The sequence below is a fragment of the Enhydra lutris genome, unplaced genomic scaffold (genome assembly GCF_002288905.1).
Source record: "Enhydra lutris kenyoni isolate GAN:26980312 unplaced genomic scaffold, ASM228890v2 scaffoldscaffold22, whole genome shotgun sequence".
In the NCBI taxonomy this organism is placed as follows: Eukaryota; Metazoa; Chordata; class Mammalia; order Carnivora; family Mustelidae; genus Enhydra; species Enhydra lutris.
The window spans coordinates 12,878,714-12,904,010 of record NW_019154106.1 but is presented as its reverse complement, the minus strand read 5'-3'; the positions used below and the strand labels follow the sequence as shown (position 1 = coordinate 12,904,010).

General features: G+C 44.6%; 2 protein-coding genes across 2 annotated transcripts in view; both read left to right on the top strand.

Moving 5' to 3' along the window:
• LOC111149541 (cleavage and polyadenylation factor I subunit 1) overlaps positions 1-1,688 on the top strand; it is a 10,800-nt gene extending 9,112 nt beyond the window's left edge. Inside the window, exon 3 of the mRNA XM_022506636.1 lies at positions 1,649-1,688. Within this exon, the coding sequence (XP_022362344.1) occupies positions 1,649-1,688 (40 nt within the window). The remainder of the gene's footprint in view (positions 1-1,648) is intronic.
• Positions 1-25,297, top strand: part of LOC111149438 (zinc finger DHHC-type containing 5) — a 25,872-nt gene extending 575 nt beyond the window's left edge. The window contains exons 2-12 of the mRNA XM_022506517.1: positions 3,086-4,277; positions 11,919-12,040; positions 16,825-16,982; positions 18,697-18,869; positions 19,020-19,122; positions 20,392-20,483; positions 20,904-21,036; positions 21,560-21,683; positions 22,119-22,231; positions 22,647-23,506; positions 23,943-25,297. Of these exons, the coding sequence (XP_022362225.1) occupies positions 4,174-4,277; positions 11,919-12,040; positions 16,825-16,982; positions 18,697-18,869; positions 19,020-19,122; positions 20,392-20,483; positions 20,904-21,036; positions 21,560-21,683; positions 22,119-22,231; positions 22,647-23,506; positions 23,943-24,108 (2,148 nt within the window). The 5' untranslated portion in view covers positions 3,086-4,173 and the 3' untranslated portion in view covers positions 24,109-25,297. The remainder of the gene's footprint in view (positions 1-3,085; positions 4,278-11,918; positions 12,041-16,824; positions 16,983-18,696; positions 18,870-19,019; positions 19,123-20,391; positions 20,484-20,903; positions 21,037-21,559; positions 21,684-22,118; positions 22,232-22,646; positions 23,507-23,942) is intronic.

Below are 25,297 nucleotides of genomic sequence, written 5' to 3'. Positions count from 1 at the left end.
CTCCGCGCCTGGCGCCCGGCCGCCGCCCCTTCCGCCCCCGGCCCTGCGCCCCCGGGCTCTGCCGTCTCTCGCAGCCTCAGTGGGCCCTACCGCCGCGGATTCCGTCTTCTCGGTCTTAGCCAACTCTGCCCCAAATGTTGATTCTCCCTGCCCCAGCTCCGGGGTGGGGACGGGGTGCTGGTCCCTTTTTACCTCCTCGCATTTCAGGTCCCTTGTCCCCTTCTGCTGATACTTATTTTGGCTCAAGCCTCATCCTGTTACCTGTTCTCTCCCATCTTTCCGTTTCCTCCCTACCCCCACCAGCTGGGTGCTCCGTGCTTTTAGTACTTTGTACTTTTTGCCAGTGGAGCTCGAATGCGTTTGCCAGTATTTTATCTATAGGAATGTCTTTGTGGGACAGGGAGGTGGAAAGTGTTTTACCCACTTGGGCAAATGAAAACACGCTAATGAGAAAGAAGAAAGTGACTTAAAAGTTATGGAAAGAGGTGTAGGATCGGATATGTGTTATACCCTAGACCATTTTTTGCGTTGGATTTTTCACTTTCTGGGTAATGCCATCTTGACTAGGTTGATTTTATATCACATCCCTATCCTTTTATCCCAGTATCCCTCGTACTCTATCAGATCTCTTCATATTGCTCATTATCGCTCATTCTTAAAGACTCACCTAATGCTTATAAGAATTGTACTGCCATGTACTTGTCTTCTTCCATATGTAATAACACCCTTATTAAACTTTTGCTTGACTCCAGCCAACATCTTGACATGTGGATTATTCATGATACCTTGACTACTTTGTATTCAGGTTTACTATATTGCAGTGTTACACTACTTTTTTTCAACAAATTATAATTTCTGTTATCAGTGGTACTGCTGTTCTCCATTCACCCTTTTGCGGTACCTACTTGTATTAAACATTTATACAATATGATCTGTAGTTTGTTTTCTGTGTACATATATTTAATCCATTGGTTACTTTGTGTCTGAATATGTCATACACATTCTTGTACACCTTTCTCATGCTGGTACAGATCCAGACTGTTGGTTGTGATGAACCATACTCACCCTGCAGTCTCATCCCTACTGCCCACAGCACATTTTTGTCCTTAGACTTGGTACATCTTTATTATACCCAATAAATTGTTCCATTTTTGTTTTCTGCCTTCTAATGTATATTCCCTAAACATTTCAAATGTTGATCACTTTTGTTTCACAGTATGGTATGCCCCAAATTGCATGGCTTTTAATGATGTTGCATTACTATGGCAGTATTAACCCACGTGATGTTTTTCCTGTCAGAAAATATGATCTGAAATAATATATGGTGTCTTTTTTTTTTTTTTTTTTTTTTTTTAAGATTTATTCCTTTGACATCGAGAGAGGGAATACAAGCAGGGGGAAGTGGGAGAGGGAGAAGCAGGCTTTCTGCTGAGCAGGGAGGCTAATGAGGTGTCGGGCTCTATCCTGGGATCATGACCTGAGCCAAAGGCAGACGCTCAGTAACTGAGCCACCCAGGCGCCCCTAATATATGGTGTCCAAATGATATTACTTACTCTAGATAAAACTGAAGCAGGGTAGCTTTACATCTTCTCTACTCGTTGGGGTTTTGAGGGGAAAGTTTATTTTACTAGTTAGTGCTGCCCACAAACCCAAGAATTTGCTTCTCATTGTTCACAAAGTTACTTAGGCCTAAATTGAGAAGGTTGAGCTTTGATTACTATAGAAACTGCGTGTTAAATAATCATAAAATCAGGCGCTAGAGGGGGTTTATCTTTTTTAGGCCTTTCATAATTTCTTGTACTCTCTGAGTGTTCACTCTCTTCTAATATTGCTCTTTGCCCTCTAATGCTCTATTTTTTTAAGGAGAGAGACAGTATCTTGAAGGAAGGTGTCTTTGCCTTCCATGCCACAGGTTAAGAGAGGAAGTGATGAATTCCAGGGCACATTTTTATTTCACTGTTTGAATCTTCCAACGTAGCAATTTCTGCCATTGGTATTAAGGGAAATACTGAACTGCTTGGGTCAAATGAACTTTATTTTTAAATTCTAACTGAAGTAAAATTTTTGGTCTGCAGATTCCAAGATGCAGTCACTGGGCAAGTAGGGTAGTGGATGAGAAAGTGGTAGAATGGCTTTGTGTTGGCAGAGGGGCATGTGAACTCTGGTTCTTAGACTGACTGCTCAAGTGATTAAGTAGAATGGCCTCAGGCATTCTCTAGCCTTCAATTTTATGGAGTGGGATAAGGGACTGTGTCACCAGATAATGTGAGTTAAGTGCTTTGAGATCACTAGATGAAAAGCATCCTATAAAATCCAAAGTGTTACTTGGCTACTACAGTCAACAGAAATAATTGTTACTCTTAGTCATATGGGGAATGTGAGGCCCAGTTGACTTCTGATAGGCCAGTGTAGAAATAAATTGTTGAATTGGGAAGAAAAGGGCCAGCCCCTATGGTTGACTCAGTTTCTTAGAGAGAGCAGCTCACCTTTCAGCTCAAGGACAGTTCTCACCAGATGCTTTCATGGGTTATTCCAGCAAACCAAAAACTCAGCTTTTGCCTCTTCAGGGTTATAACTAAAATGCATAGAGAGATAAGAGACAGAGACATACACAGAAAGGAAATGAGACATACTGTCCTAATTTTGAGGTTACTTTTTTCTTTTTTCATTGTTGCAATAAATACTCTCTTTGTCCAAAGAGAAATCTCTTTTCTAGGACTGTCCTTCACTTCTATGCCCTTGTTTGTTTTTAGATTTTGATATTCGTGATGTTTGTTACTGCCCATTTGTGTCAGGTGAGATGTATCCTTTATAAGAGAGCTAGTTCTTTGATGACTTCAGGCCAGGTGAAACCATGTTCTTCTCTTTCCAGTATGAACAGCACTTAGAAGAGTGAAGGATTCTGAATCCATTGTTCTCCCAATTCAGAATCCTTTCCCACATGCACATAAGTGAAGTGTATGCCATAAAAAGGCGCTTTTTTTTACAGAGTAGCCTGTGGGGTATTAGCCTTGATGTTCTTAAGAAATCCTCTAAAAGAATTTATCTGATGAAGATATCTGTGTTATTTTTTTTTCCCCCCAGGTGAGGCACTGTAACCCCATTGAATTCTGCATCTAGAAAGCCCAAGACTGAAGAAGAAAGATCAAAGACATTGACTAACCTGGAAATAGGGACCTCTTTGGAACTTTGCTTTCATCCACAGTACCCTTTTAGAACTATCATTGAGTGGAATTGATTTCTTCTTATTTTGCTACTATTGGGAAGAACATGGCTTCAGGGATTTTACGTTTCTCTTTAGTTTTGCATGAACTCTATAGGAAACGGAGCCCTTAAAGGGTTTGGGAATAACAAGAAGAGATTGAAGACAGACAAGCCTGCTCGTGTTCTCTCTGTTTCCCCCCCTTCGAAGAAAAGGATTTACAACTCAGCCTTGTAACAGCTGCTGCCCAGCTTTAGCCATCAAGAGAAAATAAATAAAATTAAACCACCATTGCCAGACTACAGGCCCTGAAGTCAAGGTGTGGGAGTGGTGGCATTGAGAAAACTGCCTAAAAGGGACGAGGACTACAGTAAAAACACCTTCTGTTTAAAACTGGAAGGGGCCTCAGGTTCCCTTTTGGATTAAAATAGAAACACAGGGCACACCTCTTAGGTGCAGCTCACATCTGGTGGAGTGTGTTGGTCGTGGAGGTGCTAGAGTGTCTCCTCAGAAGAATTTTTCCTTGCCCGTGTGCTCTCCCCTACCCTAATACCCTCCCCTGCTTGCCCTTTGAAGACTTGCTCCATCCATGAGCTATTCCCTGATCTGTCTGACGGCCCATGTTCTCTACCTGCAACCGTTTGCATGTGTACAGCCTACTGTTCGTCTCCAGTTTTTAAACTGTACAAGTTGTGTTTCTTAATCTCTCCCTCTTGCCTTGTTTTGGGGAGGTGGTTATTCATGATTTGGAATCACCTTTCCCCCTCCCATGTGCTTTCCTTCATTTGAGATCTTTTGACCTTTTGTTTTCCTTGGGAGGGGGAAGGGTGATAATTTTAAATTTCTGTTTCCCTGGTTTCCTTCTGTACTCTTTTTCTCCGTTGTTTCCCTCATCCCGTTTTCTTGTCTGTTCTGCCGCCGTGTGGGCCTGGGCTATGCGGCAGGGCAGACCTCCCATCAGAGCTCCAACATGCCCGCAGAGTCTGGAAAGAGATTCAAGCCCAGCAAGTATGTTCCAGTCTCAGCAGCCGCCATCTTCTTAGTGGGAGCCACGACCCTCTTCTTTGCCTTTACGTGAGTTTTCTCCCAGTGGTGGCATTTGGGGGGCTCCATGGGGGAGGTGAGGGGTGTTTTTGTCACATGAGTTTTGCTAGTTTCTCGCCACGTGCCTGGGCATCTTGTCGGATAGAGGCAACAACACATCTCAGAGATGTGGTTAAGCACAAGGAGGAAAAGCTTACCCTGTCAGCCTTGTTAAAAATTTTACTCTGTTGAATCCTCTCCTTTTCCCTGCCTCGCTTCCTTGGGAATCACAGATGTCTTTGTGTTTTCCTACCCAGCTCTCCATCATGAGATGATCGTGAACTAGGAAGGAGGTAGGAGGAAACCACCAGAGAGGCTTGAAGCAGCTTAAGCAATTGGTTCTGTGAGAGAAAGAACTAGATGAGAGGTTTTTCAGATAGTAATGGCTTTTCCCCAGCATGTCTGGAGCTGAGTGTACTGGAGAATTGCAGAATTGATTTAAGAGATCTACCAAGGAGGCAGCTGGGCTTTTCCTGTTGCTCAGATGGTTTTCTCTGCACTCTTAAGGGCTGAAGCCTGGACCAGCGAAGGCCACTGGGAAAGGGCAGATTTTATTTAGGAAAAATCCTGGTAGGCTGCCTTCGCATCCCTTCCTGCTGAAGGGATGGCAGTCACTCCTGCATTCCCTGGTCCTGTTTGGAAAAGCGGTTGCACCAAAGGGTTTCCTGCTTAGGATATTCAGACTTTGTTCTCTGCTGGTCACTGGAGAAGACTGATTTATCTTTCCTCTTCGCACAGTATTTTAGCTGCCGACCACCTGGCTGGCCTCTTCGCTGTTACCTGTTTATGAATTAACACGTAGCAGGCTTCTGAGCCTTAAACTGTTGAGTCACTGAGTTAGTGTCCTAGTTGTAGCTCTTGGAACAATTGGAGCATGCTAGATTTTCTGGGGAGTTTACTCTGCCGTGATTTTGGGCTCAGACCTAATTGTGAGGTGCTGTTTAGAGCAATGGGAGGTTGCTGGGAAGAGGAAGGAAATGGATGGAAGTGGTAGGGAATAAAAACGGTTTGGACTCACTGAAGGATGAATGAAGCAGGAGTTGCTGGGAGGGGAGCAGTTACTATTATGGGGAGAAATCTAAGAACTGATACTAAGTCTGAGTAGGGGAGGAAACTTCTCTTCCCCCCTAAATTGAGCTTCGGGTATCAAAAGGAATTCTAAAAGATTTGGATTGTTTGGCCAATAGAGTCAGCAAAGTAATGATGTTTTTCTGTTTAGTTTTTAAACAAGGGAAAAAATGATTCTCTTATCTAAGGTATGAGCATCATCCTGCTTTTTATGTATTCGTCTGGAGGGTAGAGGTCATGGATTCTTTGGCCGCCAGCTCTCCAGCCTGAGCATGCCTGTTGAGTCCCTCAAGGGTCTAACGCAGCCCTACTCTTCTCTGTACTCTTCTTTATCTGACTTTTCCTCATAATTTTTTTCTTCTGCTTAAATTCAGCATGCTTGGTGTTCTGTCCTTCTTCATGTATTGACTGTCACTAAGGAGTTAAGAATCTTCAGTTTTAGACTTGTTTTGGTTTCTGCTATTATGGCCAGTAAATAGAATCACTTTTTTTTTTTTTTAAAGATTTTTTTTTTTTTTTAAGATTTTTTAAGTAATGTCTACACCCAGTGTGGGGCTCGAACTCATGACTCCAAGGTTAAGAGTTGTATGATCTAGCAATTGAGCCAGCCAGGCGGCCCTAGAATCAGAATTTTAACCAAGGGATGGTTATATGGTGTCTTCATATCCTTGTAGCAGCTGTGGTGCTGTGTCAGGAGGGTAGAGGGTATGGCACCACACCAGGTTGACACCCTTAGGCCCGCTTGATTGAGGAGGGTCTGTTTTCCTTCAAAAGGCAAGGCCTTCGGGAAGCTAGGAAATGCAGGGGGCCTGACTGAGCAGTCTCTCTTTCGGCCCATCTGTTCTTGAGAAGGAGCAAGCAGAATCGTTGTTCTTATTTTGTTAATCTGAAGCCATCGAAGTGCGTGGCTGGTTCTACCAGTTTCACCACAGAGAGTTGTCCTGACATAGGCATTTTCTCGACAGATAGTTGAAGCTATTTAACCTACTTTCTCATTCCCTGGTGCCAGAGAAATAGGGGCCCTCCTTATTCATGGTCTCTCAGCCCCAGGAAAAAGAATTTTGGAGAACAGTAATGGACTTTGGAAACACTGCCTCTAATCCGAAGTTAGAAAATCAAGTCATAGCTAGAGTTCCCCCTGGCAGTTTCCTCAGAGCCAGTTTCTGGGCTCTTTTCCTCCTCGATTCCCCCCTGCCCATCTCATGGAGATAAACACCCTCCTTATCTTCTATCACCTAGCTCTTGGTACCTGTGAAATTCTCATCTCTTCCTTTACATCTGACCTTAGCAGTTCTTCTATAAGTATATATCTGGGCTGAGCTGCCACTGTTGTCAAAAACTGTTCCCCCCACAGATTATATCCTTTTTGAGGTTCAGTTCCTTGGAGGGACCCCCCCCTCCCCAATTTAAAACTATATACAACCTAAAAAAGAGTTTCTGGTTTCAAAAGACGAGAAGAAGCCTCTCTTTTGTTTGTTTCATTGGTTAGTTTTTTGTTTTTTTTTTTTTTTAAGATTTTATTTTTAAGTAATCTCTACACTCAACATGGGGCTCCAGATCTTACAACCCCGAGATCTCGAGTTAGGTGCTCTACCGCCTGAGCCAGTCAAGTGCCCTAGAGGGAGGCTGTCTTTGAACCACCTCCTGTTTGGGGCCCTGAATCTGTAACTCTTGTCATCCTCCTGTTCTCTTCGCCGGGCTGTAACTGTCTGTTCTTACCTCAATCTTTAAGTCCCAGTTGGGAACAGCTTTGGGACCTCGAGGACTGAGAGTAGGAGAGAGAGTCCTTTTCAGTTGGCAGACATAATTAGTGGAGGCATGTAGGGTTCAACTCATTAGGAACAATTTACCCTTGGTGTTTCTCTGGCAGGTAGGGAAAGCTGTGAGCAGAAATTATCAGCTGGGTTTGGTCGCCAAAAGGTGATCTGCCCTGGGGAAGCTTGAGTAGAACAGTTGAGGCCTTCCCTCCAGAACCCTGTTCTCTTCCATTCGTTGAATTTGTCCTGTACCAAAACTAAGTGGGAGAGTTATTGGGGATTCTGTTTGAATTTTCCATTTCCACTGTTGGGGAAGGAGAGTGTCTGCTAAAGTAACCTTCTTCCTCCTGATTAGATCCTACACCCTGTGTTTTAAGATAATGGACTTGGATCCTCATCTGTCTTAGTTTAGTTCCCTTTTGTGATTGGCAAGAGTAGGGGGCAGTGCTAGATAAGAGGAATCAGCACTGTTTGGGGGTCAGGAGACTAATTTTGGTAAAGTCTGTTAACCTTTGTGAGTCTGCTCATTGTAAAACGAGGAGGTTGACTGAGAGTAGTTTATTTAAGCACAGTGACCCTTTTTCCAGCGAGATCTTAGGTGGAACCCCAGTGTGTAAAACATGAGAGGAGGGCTGCTCTGGGTCAACTGAGGCTGGTATGTAGAGCCCCAGGCATTTGGTTTCTCTCCTCTTTGCCTCCTTGGGGACCCCTGTGTCTTTCTTAGAGCTCCCAGCAGTGCCATTTGAAATAAATCACTGAACTGCTTCCCTAAAATCTCCTTGAGCTCTTAGTTGAGTCAACCAATGTCTCATTGTGTATAGTTGTGAAGTTGGTAGGGAGGGCACAGTCCTAAAATCTCTGCTGCAAGCTGTCCTCTACGGGCAGGATAGAAGTCAGGGTTGTCCAGAAATCCAGGATGGTCTTTCCAGTGTCCAGTCTGTGAAAGAGCTTCTTTTCACTTTCTGCCTCTGGCCCCTCCCAACCCTTTACCCACAGAGTTGGGTAACCTTAGTGCCTCTCCCTCTGGTCCTTTTTTTCCTGACTGCAGAAGTGCTAGCACCTGATTTGAGTGGGAGCAGCCTCGTGATTTAGGGCATTAATTGAGCAGTGGATGTTCCTTTTACTTCCCACGTTGTTTTTTCACCCAGGAATAAGTGCCCAAGTCCTACATCTTGTACTCAGCTGCTTGAAAGTGTGCGTAAGACACAACCAATCAGGTATCTTAGGGAGAAACTTACCCACCTGAGAGGGGAAAATTTTTTTTCCCGTGGAGTCTTGAGGATCCCCAGGGGCAGGAAGTGGGCTGTTCATTCCAGCCTTGCCTCATCAACAAGAAACACTAGCCATAGAGTCAAACTATGTGCTAGGCATGGGCGGAATGCTTAGACCTATTCTTTAGGAGCTTAGCGCCTCTGTTTTAAGTGATCTTGAATTTCTAGTACCTCACATAGGGAAGGTGGAATTAGGGATGAAGGTGGAACTGGAGTGATAATTGATGATGATGGTGATAGTTATTAATGTATTGGGGGGACACGTGTCTTCTATGCAGTGAATGCTCAGTATGAAGCTAGCTGGTGTAAAAAGAATTCTAGGAAAATAAATAAATAAAAATAAAAAGATTTCTAGGGTTTTTTCAGATACTGTCTCCTTCATTCTCCTATCTGTATTATGTAGCTGAAGTAACAAGATTGGAGAGTTTTCTGTAGATTACCTAAGGCTACATAGCAAAGCATTGATTGAGATGGGATTAAGATCCAAAGCTTCTTGATTCCTACTTTTTCTTACCAGCAGCTTAACCATTTTTTGTAATAGAAGTGTTAGAGAGGGCTAGGAAACAGATTTTTCAGGACCGTGGGTATTTTTTTAAGTTTATTTATTTTTTTAAGTCATCTCCACACCCACCGTAGGGCTTGAACTCACAACCCTGAGATCAAGAGTTGCATGCTTTTCTGACTGGACCAGCTAGGTGCCCCAGGAGTGTAGGTATTGAAACCCATTCCGTCTGAAAACAAGTGCTGGATGAGGGTGCAGAAGAACCTGTTCTTCCTGGGTTGGTATTGGTCTGGGAGTCTCATCAGTGAGTCAGCCAGCCTTCTGGGCTCCGGCCACTCCCTTTGCTTTGGAGCTCTGTGATTATTGCCATAGGCTGAAGACCAGCCCTAACAACTCCTCCTCAGCCCAGGCCTCATCTCCTTCCTTCAAAGGCAGCAGATTCAGACAGGCCACTTGGAGCGGTCACCTAGGAATTTGGCAAAGTACGATAGCAACAGCAAGCCTCTCCAAGCCAAGTAGTATATGGGATGTGGCAGAAACAGGCTCTGTTGCTTCTCGCCTCTCCTTGGTGGAGTGTTCCATCAGCTAGAGTGTGAAGGTTGGACACAGTGGGTCCTTGATTTCAATCAAGGGGCAGATGCTGCCTGGGAAGTGGAGTTATTTACATCATTTCTAGATGCCAGCTACTCTAGGCTTTATTTTGGCAACAGAAACTGAAACTGGATAGATTGTAGGATTACACGTGCTTCAGCTGGGATGAGTCGCTATCAGGAATGTTACGGGAGTGGAGCTCCCGGCTGCCTCAGTTGGTGGAGCATGCGACTCTTGATCTCAGGGGCATGCGTTCGAGCCCCACGTTGGGTGTAGAGATCACTTTGAAATCTTTGGGGGTGGGGAGAAGATTGCAGGGGTGATGTTCATTATCCAGGGATGGGTGGGTGGCAGCGTACCCAAGAAGTTGGGTGATTTTCTTCATTTGGAAATGGAAAAACTGAAGAAAAAATGGCATCAGAAAGACTGCTATCTGAGCCTGCAAGGGGCTGACATCTCATATTCTGACCTTAGCTCCCTTCAGAGATCGAGCAACCTTTAGTCTGTTGGAAGCTCGAGAGGCCACTGTAGCTATAGTCGTCAGTTCTAGGAACGAGACATTTAAATCATGGGCACCTCAGTGTTCTAAGGATTTAATTTCTTCTTCCTCCCTTCTAATTATCTTCCCAGGCTGTAGGAGTCAAGTGAGTCACCACCCTTTCTCCTCTTCCCCTGGCGGAAGTCAGAGCAAGACAGCTAAGCGCCAGGGAGGAGCTCTGACCTGGATGACTGGTTTTTAGTTTCTGTCCCTCCCTCCCAAGGAACCTGGGAGGTCAGCCTTTGGGTGGGTCTCTGTAAGGACTCATCTTGCTTGTATTCCTCCCCAAACCCTGTCAAAGTATGGGGACGTATTTTCTGAACCAGAGAACCCCCTAGAGGAAGAGGCTTTCCTGGGAGATGTGGATAGAGGAAAACGAGGGCTGTGACTCAGGGTCTGTTTACCCTTGAAATCAGTGCCTGCACCTCGCTTCATTATTTCGTTTCCCAATTACGTACTCACCTACCCAGAGAAGCAAAGAGTTGGTATTTACTATCTAAAAAGCCTACCACATGATAAATATGCACTTAATTTTTTTTTTAAGTGAATGGCAAATTTGAATAAATAGATGGAGGTGGTGAAGACCTCTGAGATGCTTTGTGACAATCAGTTTTGTGTCTTATTCTGATTAAGGAGCTCAATTCCTATGAATTCCTCACATCTCGAATCACCATTCAGGGCTGTGCTTCTTGTTTTGATGGAGACAGATCTCTCAACAAAATCCAGGACTACTGTGGATTAATTCTCCAGACTCCTTTGCTGTCTTGTTCTCCTGGCCCCTTCTTCCTTTCAGTGAACTCTTCCTTTCCTTCTGGCTGGTCCAGATAGAGGGGACAAGGACAGATGCTGTCCTCATTCTGGAGATTAAGTTCTCAGCCACAAAGCAGATTAGGGTATTTAGCAGCTGTCTTGTAAGGGGAAATTCTTCGTGAGCTGAGATAGGAGACCGCGCATTTGATAGTACTGACAAAGCTACCAGCACATCAGATGGTCTTCTGAAATTTCCACCTCGCAGGAAATCAGCAGAAAGGAAGAGTTCTTACAGCATTCCTACTTATGAACTCATATCCTGAGAGAAAAGGAGTTTAATCATGGACTAGGGCACCCTTCTCTTTTTTGGGGGGGGGGTGTCAAAGAAAAGTTATCTAAAGCATATCTCTTGATTTGGACCCTATGAAATATTGGATATGTTTGGCCAGTTTTTTTTTCCTATAGGATTCAGGGCTGATTTGGTCTGCTCCCTCCTTTTTTTCTCTCCCCTACTCTTCTATGTCATTTATAGACCTCAAGGAGTCTAGTTCTATGTCCTGATACCCATAGGTATCTCTGTGTGGTCCCCCCCCCCCTTGAGAACTGGCTTTTAGTTGAATAAAACTCTCAGGAATATCTGGTACAGTGAAGAAATTTTAGGCAGTTAAGAGTGGTTGAAAGCCAGCTGGGAAGAGGGAAGGGGAGCCAGAGAGGCAGGTGGTATCCCATGCTTTGCACCTGTGTGCAGGTCAGTGGGGCATGGCTGAGATCCAGCAGCCTCGGCCTTTGCAAGAAAAGGGAATGTAGTTGGCGTCAGTTACATACTCAGTCCCTCACTCTTGTGCCTGCTTAAAAGGAGATAAGGACAGATTCCAAAATGTGGAAAGATCTCCAGGGGGAGAGTGAATCTGAAGAACACAGACCTTTAGTACAGGGGTTATGGTAGGAGAGATTCTGAGCCTCGTACCTTGATCTAAAATGAGCATTTCTATGGGAAAACTAGACCCACTTGTTGTGAAGGATGAAGATAATTTGGGACAGCAGAGGTGAAGCACACATGATGTATAGGTATGGGGGCTAAATCTTTCAGGTTTTTATATGGTTGGTGTCCCAAGTGTTAGGGGCAGCCCCTCATTTTCTTTATTATCTGTGCAGCTGTCCAGGACTAAGCCTCTCTGTGTCACCTGCAGTGCCCATCTACAATGCGATTGTTTTTCTCTTTGTGCTGGCCAACTTCAGCATGGCCACCTTCATGGACCCAGGGATTTTCCCTCGAGGTAAGATCTCCTTCTCCTCTCTTGGAAACTCCTCAACTACCTTTGAAAAATAATGGTTCTGGACATAGGCATTTAGTCCTGGGCCTTAGGACTCTGAGGGTTTTGGAATACGTCAATAGTCTAATGATGAAAAGTGGGTCAGAGTCTTCCAGAATAGGTGCCATAACTTCTAGTCCTGTTCATTCACTTTGGGTCAACTTTTGATTTTCAGTTACTCATTCAGCAGGGATTCATTTTTTTTTTTTTTAAGATTTTATTTATTTATTTGACAGAGAGAGAGATCACAAGTAGGCAGAGAGTCAGGCAGAGAGAGGGGGAAGCAGGCTCCCCAGCAGGGATTCATTTTGAACATATGAGTCCCCAGGCACAGTAATAATCTAGGATGAAGGGTCGACAGTTACAGCAGGTGGCGTGAACCGTGGTGAAGGCATGAACAAAGTTATTTGAGGCCATAGAAGAGGGTGCACTTACATCTGCCCCAGGAAATGGGGGCAGTGCTGCAAAGAGGAGGCAGGAAGGATGTCAGGTGAAGGATGGCAGGGAAGCACATTCTAGGTCCAGGAAGCAGCATGTGCCACAAATGCCGAGCTCCGTGGGGTGGAAGATAAAGCACATAGTGGGGCCAGAAGAGGTAGGAGGTGAATGAAAGCCAAATTGTCAAAGACTGTGTGCTAAATTAAATAGGTTATATTTCTTCATTTGGACAGCAAGAGGTCTTTAATTGGAGGAATCATGGGCTCAGATTTCTTTTTACAAAAATAATTACTGAAGGAAATACAGATACTTTTTGGGAGGCTATTGCCGTAATGTAGACCGCATGAGAACTTGAATTCAAGGCTGGATTTAGGGATTTTTCCCTGCAGAATCAACACATTTCTTCATGACCATTTATTTATTGAGGAGAGCGAGAGAGAAGGAATTGTCTAGGGTAGTCCCAAGGCTCCTAACTTGGGAGATAAGTTGGATGCTGATTTTTATAAACCAAGATAGGAGTTACAGGAATGTTGAACATGTTTGGAGGGAAGATAGCCTCTTATACACGTTGAATTCGAGATAGTATGTTTATTCAGATATAGTTGCCCACTGGCCGATTGAGTAGTCAGACTCAGAGACTTTGATCTCAGAGGCTTTAGCCATGTGGTGTTTGTAGCAACAGGAGTAAGATTGTCTAGAGAAAGTAGAAGAAGATTAGGAATGAACCAAGGTCAGATCTAACCAGCACTGGCATTTTAATAATGAGCAGAGGAGAAGGAGGAGCCATTGGAGAGGGATTGGGCAAGAGAGGTCAGTAGGAGAAGAAACTGGGCAAAGTGGGAATTAAGGTTCATGAAGTTCATGATGGTTGGCAGTATCAGAAATTAGATCTGGTAGTTTGAAAACTCAGAATTGCCTATCATTTTGGTAACTAAGGAATTTAAGATCTTGGTAGGGATAGTTCTTATAGTGTGTTTGGGTGTGTATGTAGGAAAAATACAGTTAAATTAGCAAAACTGATGGTTTGGAAGGCAGTGAATGGGCAGTGAGGAAACAGAGCCTGTGAGTGTTGAGTATACTCTTTCAAGAAGTTAAGGAGAGAAGGCAGAAGATGGAATGTCTTAGGGGAGAGAGAGAGAGCTTTGGTTTATTTTTGTTTTTGTGATAGAGAAGATTAAAGCACTCTGATAGAATGAGGAGGTGGAACTGGAGAAGAGAAGGAAGTTGGAACTGGAAGGGGGAATAATAGAAGAATTACCTTATAGAGGGAGGATGTGGTCTCCCCATGCATGTTGGAAGGGTTAAGCTTAGAGAAGAAGTAGGCTGTTCTGGCAGAGGAGAGGAGGTGAGAGTCAGGAACCGTCATTAGATTTAGAGAGAGGTTGATAAGGGTTGTTGCTGGTAACTAATGTTTCTCTCACCTGTGAAGTTAACGTGCATGGATGAGACTCAAATTGGGAAGAAGGCTTTGGAGAGAATGAGATTTTCCTGAGATCATTGTGCTCACAAAGCCTGTATCACTGTGCTTTATTTGTGACTTCTGTCTCAAAGATTAGTTGAACCTAAGGAACTTGGAGTCTCTAGCGCCAAGGAGGGGCTATTTTTTTTTTTTAAAGATTTTATTTATTTATTTGACAGAGATCACAAGTAGGCAGAGAGGCAGGCAGAGAGAGAGAGAGGAGGAAGCAGGCTCCTTGCTGAGCAGAGAGCCTGATGTGGGGCTTGATCCCAGGACCCTGGAAACATGACCTGAGCCGAAGGCAGAGGCTTTAACCCACTGAGCCACCCAGGCGCCCCAGGAGGGCTGTTTTTTTAAAAAGATTTTATTTATTTATTTGACACCCAGAGAGTGAGAGAGCACAAGCCAGGGGGAGCAGCAGGCAGAGGGAGAGGCAAATGCAGACTCCTCATCGAGCAAGGAGTCTGACACGGGGCTCGATCCCAGGACCCTGGAATCATGACCTGAGCCGAAGGCAGAGGCTTTAATCCGCTGAGCCACCCAAGCGCCCCAAGGAGGGCTTTCTTATTTATTTATTTATTTATTTATTAAAAGATTTTATTTATTTATTTGACAGAGGGATCACAAGTAGGCAGAGAGGCAGGCAGAGAGAGAGGAGGAAGCAGGCTCCCTGCGAAGCAGAGAGCCCAATGCGGGGCTCGATCCCAGGACCCTGAGACCATGACCTGAGCTGAAGGCAGAGGCTTTAACCCACTGAGCCACCCAGGTGCCCCAAGGAGGGCTTTCTTAATGAGACTTTAATGTCTATAAAATATTTATTGATCTGTATGGAAGACATTATCCTTGTCATTTGGGATGAGTTTTGTTTTGTTTTGTTTTAAAGGTCCTTGCTTTCAAATAGTTCATCAGTCTATAAAGAAAGATAGGGAAGACATTTCTAGGAATAAATATGCTATACTGTGCTAAGTTACAAGAGTAACCTAAGAACCATATAGTACTTTAAGAAGAGAAGGTGTTCACTTCCGGTGTGGAAAGATCAGAAATTTCAAAATAAGTCATATTTTTAACTTTTTTCCTTTAAAAGAAGACTTTTTTAAAAAGTAAAGATTTTAATAAGGAATAAATATTCATGATGTAGAAAGCATAAAAAACACAAATACCTGTAATTTTACAGCCAAGGGTAACTACTATTGAGGTTCCTGGGTGCCTCAGTAGGTTGAGCCATCAGATTCTTGGTTTCAGCTCAGGTCATGATCTTAGGGTCCTGGGATTGAGCCCTGCATCTCCTTCTCCCCCTGCCTCTCCTCGTGCTTGTGCTCATGCTCTCTCTCTTGAATAAATAAACAAAATTTTAAAAGAAGATAACTACTGTTCCTGTTTCCTTTCAGTGGTTTAAAGATTTATATGTATAATATATATATATTTTTTACATATACTACTTTATCTATATCAAATGTATGTCATTGTTGGTTTTTCAAAGATGTATTTATTTATTTTAGAGAGTGCCAGCCGGTCGGGGTGTGTGAGAGAGAATCTCAAGCAGACTCCCTGCTGAGCTACTCAGGGCTCGATCTCACTACTTGAGATTCTGACCTGAGACGAAATGGCTTAACTGACTGAGCCACCCAGGCACTCCTACGAATGTGGATTTTTGTTTTCTATTTTCAAAATGGATCTTTTGTTTGTACAGTTCTTTACCTTGGCGTTTTTTTCACCTATTTATATTTTAAAGCATTTCCCCAGTCAGTGAAAGTTGGAAACTTGATTTTTAATCCCTATACCTTCATTTATTTAATTTTTCCTTCCCACATGTATTTTTTCTAGATTAATAATAAAAAATAAAAATTGTACACTGTAGATGAGAAGGCAAATAGTGCCCTTTAAGTTATGAAGTAGGACCACGAGTTTCTGATCATTGAAATTGAAAGGACATTCAGTGGGGCACCTAGGTGGCTCAGAGGGTTAAGCCTCTGCCTTTAGCTCAGGTCATGATCTCAGGGTCCTGGGATCTAGCCCCGCATTGGGCTCTCTGCTTAGCGGGGAGCCTGTTCCCCCTCTCTCTGCCTGCCTCTCTGCCTACTTGTGATCTCTCTCTGTCAAATAAATAAATAAAATCTTCAAAAAAAAAGAAAGAAAGGGCATTCAGGTAAGGAGAGACTATCTTGAGCCAGCAAATAATACTGAAATATATAAGGAATTAATAGAGTTAGGGAAGATCTTTTGGGGAAGGGGTTTGTGCATGGATAAAAAGGGTTGCTGTTAATTCCTCTCTTGGATTGCTGTAGTTTTCATGTACTTGTAGACATCGAACTATTATGCAGACTCATTACATATGTGCTTTGATATGTAAATTATTTCATTACAGATATATTCGTAGTATGTAAACCAAGTGTCCGCATTCCCGTAGCAGAGCTACCTCTGAGTCATACTGTCTTGAACCTTATTTCCAGTGTGTTTGGTAGTGTTGTATTGTAGGGCTGATCTCACAGTATTAGTTATTAGTTCCTGTTCTCTCTTCCCAGTAGACTGAATTCCTCAAAGGCAGAGGCCATATTTTAAATATCACTGGATCCTTCATGCCTAGTGCAGTTTTTTTTTTTGTTTAATTTTAAAGATTTTATTTATTTATTTGACAGCGAGAGAGGGAACATAAGCAGGGGGAGTGGGAGAGGGAGAAGCAGGCTTCCCGCTGAGCAGGGAGCCCGATGTGGGGCTCCATCCCAGGACCCCGGGATCATGACTCGAGCCGAAGGCAGACGCTTAACCAGACGCTTAACGACTGAGCCACCCAGGCGCCCCCCTAGTGCAGTTCTGGCATAGTTGTTTTTTAACTGATTTTTCCTCTCTGCAGCTGAGGAGGATGAAGACAAGGAAGACGACTTCCGAGCTCCCCTTTACAAAACAGTGGAGATTAAGGGCATCCAGGTGCGCATGAAGTGGTGTGCCACCTGCCGTTTCTACCGTCCTCCTCGATGTTCCCACTGCAGTGTCTGTGACAATTGTGTGGAGGTAGGAAGCCTGATGGGGGTGGGCCTGGGTGCTGAATCTAAGTTCTCTTCTTCCCTGTCTGTTGAATAAGAATTGAATCCTCTGCGTTCTGGTTCTTGGGTGCGATCTAGCCCTGGCTGACTACCTGGGCTGTATTCTAGCTCTGTCAAAAAGTGTTCTCAATTAGATGAATGGATATAGAAGTAGGACATATACACAATGAGATGTTATTCATCCTTGCCAATTTCAGCGACCTGGATGGAGCTAGAGAGTGGAATGCTAAGTGAAATAAGTCAGAGAAACACAGATATGATTTCACTTATATGTGGAATTTAAGAAACAAAACAAATGAGCAAAGGGAAAAAAAGAGAGAGAGACACACACACAAACCAAGAAACAGACTCGTAACTATAGAGGACAAACTGATGGTTACCAGAGGGGAGGAGGGTAGGGGGACGAGTGAAATAGGTGATGGGGATTAAAAAGTGCACTTACCAAGATTAGCACTAAGTAGTATATAGAATTGTTGAGTCACTGTATTGTATACCTAAAACTAATACAATACTGTATGTTAAGTATCCCAGAATTAAAATTTAAAACTTAATTTAAAAGTTTTATCTTTTTTTTTTTAAATTTATTTATTTGACAGATAGAGATCACAAGTAGGCAGAAAGGCAGGCAGAGAGAGAGGAGGAAGCAGACTCCCCGCTGAGCAGAGAGCCTGATGCGGGGCTCCATCCCAGGATGCTGGGATCATGACCTGAGCCGAAGGCAGAGGCTTTAACCCACTGAGCCACCCAAGCGCCCCAAGTTTTATCTTTTTAATTTAAAAGTTTTATATTATCTAACAGCTATAAATAGCGAACACTTATTCTTATGTATATATGTGTACATTTTAGTGTCTATAATTTAGGTGAAATTGGAAATGGAAAAAAAAAATGTTATCAGTGATGTACGAATGAGAGGTAGAGCATATTCTTCTCTTATAGGAGGGACCCCAAGTGGGAATAGGCTTTCCCACCTGTAGCCTTTCTGACTCATCTTTTTGGTCATTTGTCCTGGGTTTGTGTATCTGCTGCATCCACTGCATGCTGTCTGTTGCACTCAGATCTTACAGCTATATTCTCTTCCTGCGTGTCCTTCTGCATCCCCTGTCTCTTATTTTTAACCCTTTTTTCCCCAATCAGTTTTTACTTCACTATAAGCACTTGCCTGTCAGGGCTTTTTTTCTAATGAATCTTGATGTTTTTGTAAAGCCTCTGATGTTCATCTCTTCAGAGTTCCTTGGTCACCTTGGATAAACTCTGAGAGGGGGCCTTGGCCTTCGATCAGCCTCTGGAAGGTCTTCCTTACAGATTGATAGAGCAAGATAAAGTGCCTGAGCTTGTTAATTTAGCAACTAAACGGTGAACACAATCGCCTGATAATGAAAGCAGTGCTTCAGTTCTGATGTTTGGTCCATTTTTTTTTTTTTTAAGATTTTATTTATTTATTTGACAGACAGCGAGAGAGGGAACGCAAGCAGAGGGAGTGGGAGAGGGAGAAGCAGGCTTCCCGCTGAGCAGGGAGCCCGATGCAGGGCTTGATCCCAAGACCCTGGGATCATGACCTGAGCCGAAGGCCAGTGCTCAATGACTGAGCCACCTGGGTGTCCCAGTTTGGTCTCTTTCTTAACAGAAGTGATCTAGGGCTTTGGTCCAAGGATGCTTCTCAGTGTTTCTCCTTTTGCCTCTAGGAGTTTGACCATCACTGCCCCTGGGTGAACAACTGTATTGGTCGCCGGAACTACCGCTATTTCTTCCTTTTCCTCCTCTCCTTGACAGCGCACATCATGGGTGTGTTTGGCTTTGGCCTCCTTTATGTCCTCTACCACATGGAGGAACTCTCAGGGGTCCGCACAGCTGTCACGTATCCTTCTGTGGGTTGTGGGCTTGGGAGCGGGGAGGAGGAGGAAAGTTGAGCACTGTGGTAGCAAGGGTCAAAGGGAAGGTGGCTCTTGGTAGGGGCTGGGGATGGTGAGATCATGTTACTCTGTTCTCCTTGATTCTTTGGCTTTAGAATGACAGTGATGTGTGTGGCTGGCTTATTCTTCATCCCTGTAGCTGGCCTCACAGGATTTCATGTGGTGCTGGTGGCTAGGGGACGCACAACCAATGAACAGGTATGGGGTGAAGTGATGGGAGACGCATTGTAGAGCTGGGCCTGCAAATCTTTGCCCTCTAATAAAAGTATTGTGGAGTGCTTCCAGAGATGGATGCCTGATGAATACTTTTTTTTTCTTTTTTTTTTTTAAAGAATCTGGTGGGGTTTTTTTTTGTTTTTGAATTTTATTTATTTAACAGAGAGAGAGGTCACAAGTAGGCAGAGAGAGCAGCAGGCAGAGAGAGAGGGGGAAGCAGGCTCCCCGCTGAGCAGAGAGCCCGATGTGGGGCTCGGTCCCAGGACCCTGAGATCATGACCTGAGCTGAAGGCAGAGGCTTAACCCACTGAGCCACCCAGGCGCCCCTGATGAATACTTTTTATGATGAAGTGTCCGTGCTCCTCATGAAAGCATGAGAACAGAACCATTTTCTTTCTTTCTTTTTTTTTTTTAAGATTTTATTTATTTGACAGAGTGAGTGAGTGAGTATATAAGCAGGGGGTAATGGGAAGCAGAGGGAGAGGGATAAGCAGGCTCCCCACCGATGCACTGCTCGAGCCCAGGACCTTAGGACCATGATCTGAGTTGAAGGCAAATGCTTAACCAACTGAGCCACCTAGGTGTCCCAGAAGCATTTTTTAGTTGACAGACATTTGCAGAATGTACACTGTATATCGGACAATTTAAGCTCTGAGCTTAAAGAAACAGTAGTAGACTTAGGCCAGCTCTTAGGAAGCTCATGGTACTACTTAAAGGGAAATGCTTATTCTTGTGCTTATAATAAAGCTGACTTTACCTGCTTCCTTTTATGTATATTATCTTAGTTTTCAATCTTGAGAGAGCTGTGTATCATTTCACATAAGAACACTGATGTATGGGGTCAGATAGCTACACTATCTGGGTGAGGTAGCCCTAGGATTCAAACTGACTCTAGAGTTCCCGTTCTTTTTAAGATTTTTATTTATTTATGACAGGTAGAGATAGTGAGAGAGGGAACACAAGTATGGGGGGAGCTGGAGAGGGAGAAGCAGGCTCCCTGCTGAGCAGGGAGCCAGATATAGGCCTCCATCCCAAAGGTAGATGCTTGATGCCTGAGCCACCCAGGCACCACCAGAGTTCCCATTCTTAACTTTTATGACTATAAGTTTCTTGATGATAGGGTTGTGTTTTACTCATTTTTGTATCTTCTGAGTAGAGGGTGCACAATAGTTGGTTATCGATTTGTGTTTTGGCCTTTGGAGGTCAAGGTCCATTGTCTAAGTGATAATGGCCCATCTTTCCTTCTTCTAGGTTACGGGTAAATTCCGAGGAGGTGTGAACCCCTTCACCAATGGCTGCTGTAACAATGTCAGCCGTGTGCTCTGCAGTTCCCCAGCACCCAGGTATACCCAGTATTCACTGTTGGTCAAAACGTTTGTCTTTGGACTTGTTCTAGTATAGGGGAAGTCGGGTGGGAAACTGCTGTTGAGGAAGGTTTCTCTTAGACTGGGAAGTACCTGCAAGGGAGAGCCATGGTGTCCTTTAGTGGACCCCCCGAATTCAGTTGATAGCCTTTGGGTATTATGGCTACTCTCCTTGGAGAGTTGAGGGTGAGATTTACTCCAGAGTGGCTTGAACTAGGTATTTGCTCAGAGGCCTAGTCTTGGTGCAGTTCTTCCTGGAATCTAAGAAATCAGTTCAATGCTGAGTTTTTTGCTGTCTTGGTCAGACGTTCTTTATTTCTAAAAATGTTTTATACAAGATAGGCAACCACTAGGTATTTTAGAATGAATGAATGAAAGCCCCCTACTCTTGACACTCAGGTATTTGGGGAGACCAAAGAAAGAGAAGACGATTGTCATCAGACCTCCCTTCCTTCGACCAGAAGTGTCAGATGGGCAGATAACTGTGAAGATCATGGACAATGGCATCCAGGGAGAGCTGAGGAGAAGCAAGGTGAGGAATTCAGAGAAGTAAAGTAGGTAACTTGGGGACTTTAATGGCAGAGAAATGGAAACTTTCAGTTGACATTGCCCTTATAGTATTTCTCAATTTCTAATAACTTGTATTAAAAATTACTTAAGTACGGGGGCGTCTGGCTGTCTGAGTTGGTATATCATGTGACTCTTGACCTTGGGGTCATGAGTTGAAGCCCCATGTTGAGTGTGGAGTTACTTAAAAAGAAAAAAAATTTAATTAGATTTTAAGTCCACTGACAGTAGAAGTTGAGTCCTTTCGTTTCCATGTTTTCATAGTACTTTAATGTAGCAGCTTGCGGATGGTAGGAGCTCAACAAATAGTTGGTGGAAATGAACACCTAAATGACAGGATTAAACCCTTGTTGAAAATTTTTCTTTATCCATTGTCATCCCCAAAATGGCTCTCGTCCCTTGTCTTCTAGTCCCAGTTTAGAGATACATAATTGATGCGTTGTCCTTACACCCGACTCTCCAAATCTGATTTTCCCTCATTCATCCAGTCTAAGGGAAGCTTGGAGATAACAGAGAGCCAGTCTGCAGATGCTGAACCCCCACCTCCTCCTAAACCGGACCTGAGCCGTTACACAGGGCTACGAACACACCTCAGCCTGGCTACTAATGAGGGTAAGAATAGTGGCAAGAGTAAGAAGGTTACTATGTGCTGTGGAGAAGACTTACAGGCAAGGCCTGGGAGGTAATACTTGCATTGTCACTGAGAACACCCATCAAGTGGGCCTTTGGCCACTTTGGGCAGCTAGTAGAGGAGAAAGGGGATTCCACGTAGCTAGTGGCAGCAAGTTGGACTTTTGTGGGTAAGGAACTGTCAGCATCCAGATAGACCACAGAACATCCTAGACATGTTTGGTGCATTCTCTCTCTGAGTTCTGGGCCATTATGAGTCTGTAGTCTTTACTGCAGGCAAATCATGTTCCTGGGACTTTTCTGTTGGCTGATGTATCCGTTCCTACCTGGTTCTCCCTCTGTCCTTTAATAACCTCTGACCAAGTTAAGAGAACCACTTGTAAAGTCAAGTCTGTCCCTGGGCCTTTTTTCCTGCAGATAGCAGCCTCTTGGGCAAGGACAGCCCTCCCACACCTACCATGTACAAGTACCGGCCGGGCTACAGTAGCAGCAGTACGTCGGCTGCCATGCCTCATTCCTCCAGCGCCAAGGTACTGAACACTCTGGAAGGAGGAGGGTTGTGATGTGTGTCAGCTGTTCGGGGAAAAAGAATTTTGGAGAAGGGAAGGAAAAAAACCAAAGACATTAATGGGACTGAATCTTGATAGTGTGTCTGTCATCAAAGGGGGCAGTGTAGCATACTAGTAAATGCACTGATCACAGCATCAGATCTGAGTTCAAAACCCATCATGGGTGAGTTATTTAACCTCTTTAAGCCTCATTTTTTGCATCTTAAAATGAGATATTATTTGTTCCAACTTGCTAGTTTGCTCTAGGTGTTGAACGAGAGGATGCATAGAAAAAGTTGTAAGAAGCGTATTAACAGGGCATGACTACTTGGGCTCTGGGCCTAGCATCTGTCACAAGAGGAGGAACACTAAGAGCATGCTTTGTTTTCTCCCTCAGTTGAGTCGTGGGGACAGTTTGAAGGAGCCAACTTCAATTGCAGAAAGCAGCCGCCATCCCAGCTACCGCTCGGAGCCCAGCTTGGAACCAGAGAGTTTCCGTTCTCCCACCTTTGGCAAAAGCTTTCACTTCGATCCACTATCCAGTGGCTCACGTTCCTCCAGCCTCAAGTCGGCCCAGGGCACTGGCTTTGAGCTGGGCCAGTTGCAGTCCATTCGTTCAGAGGGCACAACTTCCACCTCCTATAAGAGCCTGGCCAACCAGACACGCAATGGAAGCCTATCTTATGACAGCCTGCTCACTCCTTCAGACAGCCCTGATTTCGAGTCAGTGCAGGCAGGGCCTGAGCCAGACCCACCTTTAGGCTACACCTCTCCCTTCCTGTCAGCCCGACTGGCCCAGCAACGGGAAGCCGAGAGGCACCCACGTTTGGTGCCAACCGGCCCAACACACCGAGAGCCCTCACCAGTCCGGTACGACAATCTGTCGCGCCATATTGTGGCCTCCCTCCAGGAACGAGAGAAGCTGCTACGCCAGTCACCCCCACTTCCGGGCCGTGAGGAAGAACCAGGCTTGGGGGACTCAGGCATTCAGTCAACACCGGGCTCAGGCCATGCCCCTCGTACTAGTTCCTCCTCAGATGATTCAAAGAGATCACCCTTGGTCAAGACTCCGCTGGGACGCCCAGCTGCCCCCCGTTTTGGCAAGCCTGATGGGCTAAGAGGCCGGGGACTAGGGTCCCCTGAACCAGGCCCCACTGCCCCATACCTGGGCCGATCTATGTCTTACAGCAGCCAAAAAGCCCCCGCTGGTGTCTCTGAGGCAGAGGAAGTAGCCTTGCAGCCATTATTGACACCCAAGTAAGTATGAGTCCATCCTGAACTTCAGTGGACTTAAAATTAGCATAGCATTACCAAAGGTGTCATGACTTCACTTGTGTGCAAGTGGACTCAGAGGTGCCTGCTTGTAGATAGCTCCTTTCACTCGCTCTAGCTGCCTTCATGGGCTATTCCTGTTAAGACCCTAACGATTAATACTTTTTTCTTAATCCTGTCTTCCCGAAATGTATTTATTTGCCTAAGAGTAAGTATTTAAGATAGTTGCTGTTGGAGGGAAGGAATAAAGAGAGGAGATAGGGCATCAGGTATGTTTTAAGAGGACAATAAAATAGGTGGAAATGTTTGGGTAAGAAAGCATATAGAAAAGTATGTCAGTTCTTGTAACTTTTAAAACGGTCTCCCTTTTCTGTGTTTTGTGTCCTGCTTCTTGACACCTCTCTTTTTTTTCTCTTCCTAGAGATGAAGTACAGCTCAAGACCGCCTACAGCAAATCCAATGGGCAGCCCAAGAGTATAGGCTCTGCCTCTCCTGGCCCAGGCCAGCCACCTCTCAGCAGCCCCACAAGGGGCGGAGTCAAGAAGGTGTCAGGGGTGGGTGGTACCACCTATGAGATTTCTGTGTGAGCCTTCGGCAACTCCCTTCCCCCCACGCCTCTGCGCCTACACCAAAGGGCCCCAGGTGGCCACCTTCCTTTCCTCAAGGGGCTCCCCTCCCCTGCATGGACATTTTTTTAAACCACCGATTCCAAGAGGATGAGGAGCGTTTTATAAAATGCAGTGGGGTGGGGAGTTGGAGAGTTGGGGCCCTGAGACTGGGGTAGCAACCCCCTTCACCTTTTAAGACCTTCCCTTCTTTAACCCCTGGACCAGACTCAGTGGACATTTGTGCAATTGCTCGCCCTGGAGGGAACCAGATCATTTTTAAACCAGAAATAATTTTTTTTATTATTGTTACGGATTCTATTTTTTTCCTCTCTGCGTTACCAGGTGTGTGTGTACATATATATATATATATATATATATATACATATATATATATATTATAAATATCAAAGAAATTATATATCTATCCTGGGATGGGAAAATGAGGGAGGGATATGTAGAAGGAGGGGTATCTTACTCTTCCCACTCCTCAGACCAGCAGGAAAGAAGTGGGGACATCCATTGAAGTCTTCCTTTTCCCAGTGGTTCCCTCTCTTTTGTCTCAGTTACCAACTAAGGAAACCGCACCCCACTGCTATTGGTGCGTAGTAATCAGGAAAGAAACCTTGGGAGAGGCGAGTCTGGGGTCTTGGTCAGAAGAGGGAAGGACTTGGAGAGGAGAGTTAGTTTTCTAGGTTCATTGGCACTTAGTTTCCCCAGGAAAGGGGTCACAGCCCCATGACTTTGGTGGTGGTGGGGAGATCAGGAAAAGAGCTTGGCTGAGCTCCAGGAACAATATTGGATAATCCCCCCCACCCCTTCTTGGGGGAGAGGGATTAGGGCAGGGCTTCTTTAGTCCCCTCAGAGCCTTCCCCCAACTCACATGGTTAACATTATTTTTAAATCCAAGGCCGGGAGAGATGAATCCAAAAAGCAATATTTTTCATCACATGCCAAAAATGGGATAGAGAGAAGGAGTGGCAGGCCTAGGCCCCTCCGATTGTCCCTTGGGGGTTACCCCTCAGCCCACCTCAGTATGGTGCTGGGTAGTGGGGGTACCTGGGTTCTAACCTCTAAATAGGGGAGACCCCAGCCTCTAGACAGAGGCCCTTTTATTTTTTATTCTGATTAGCCATTTTAAACCAACAAGGAATAAAAAGAAATCCTGATC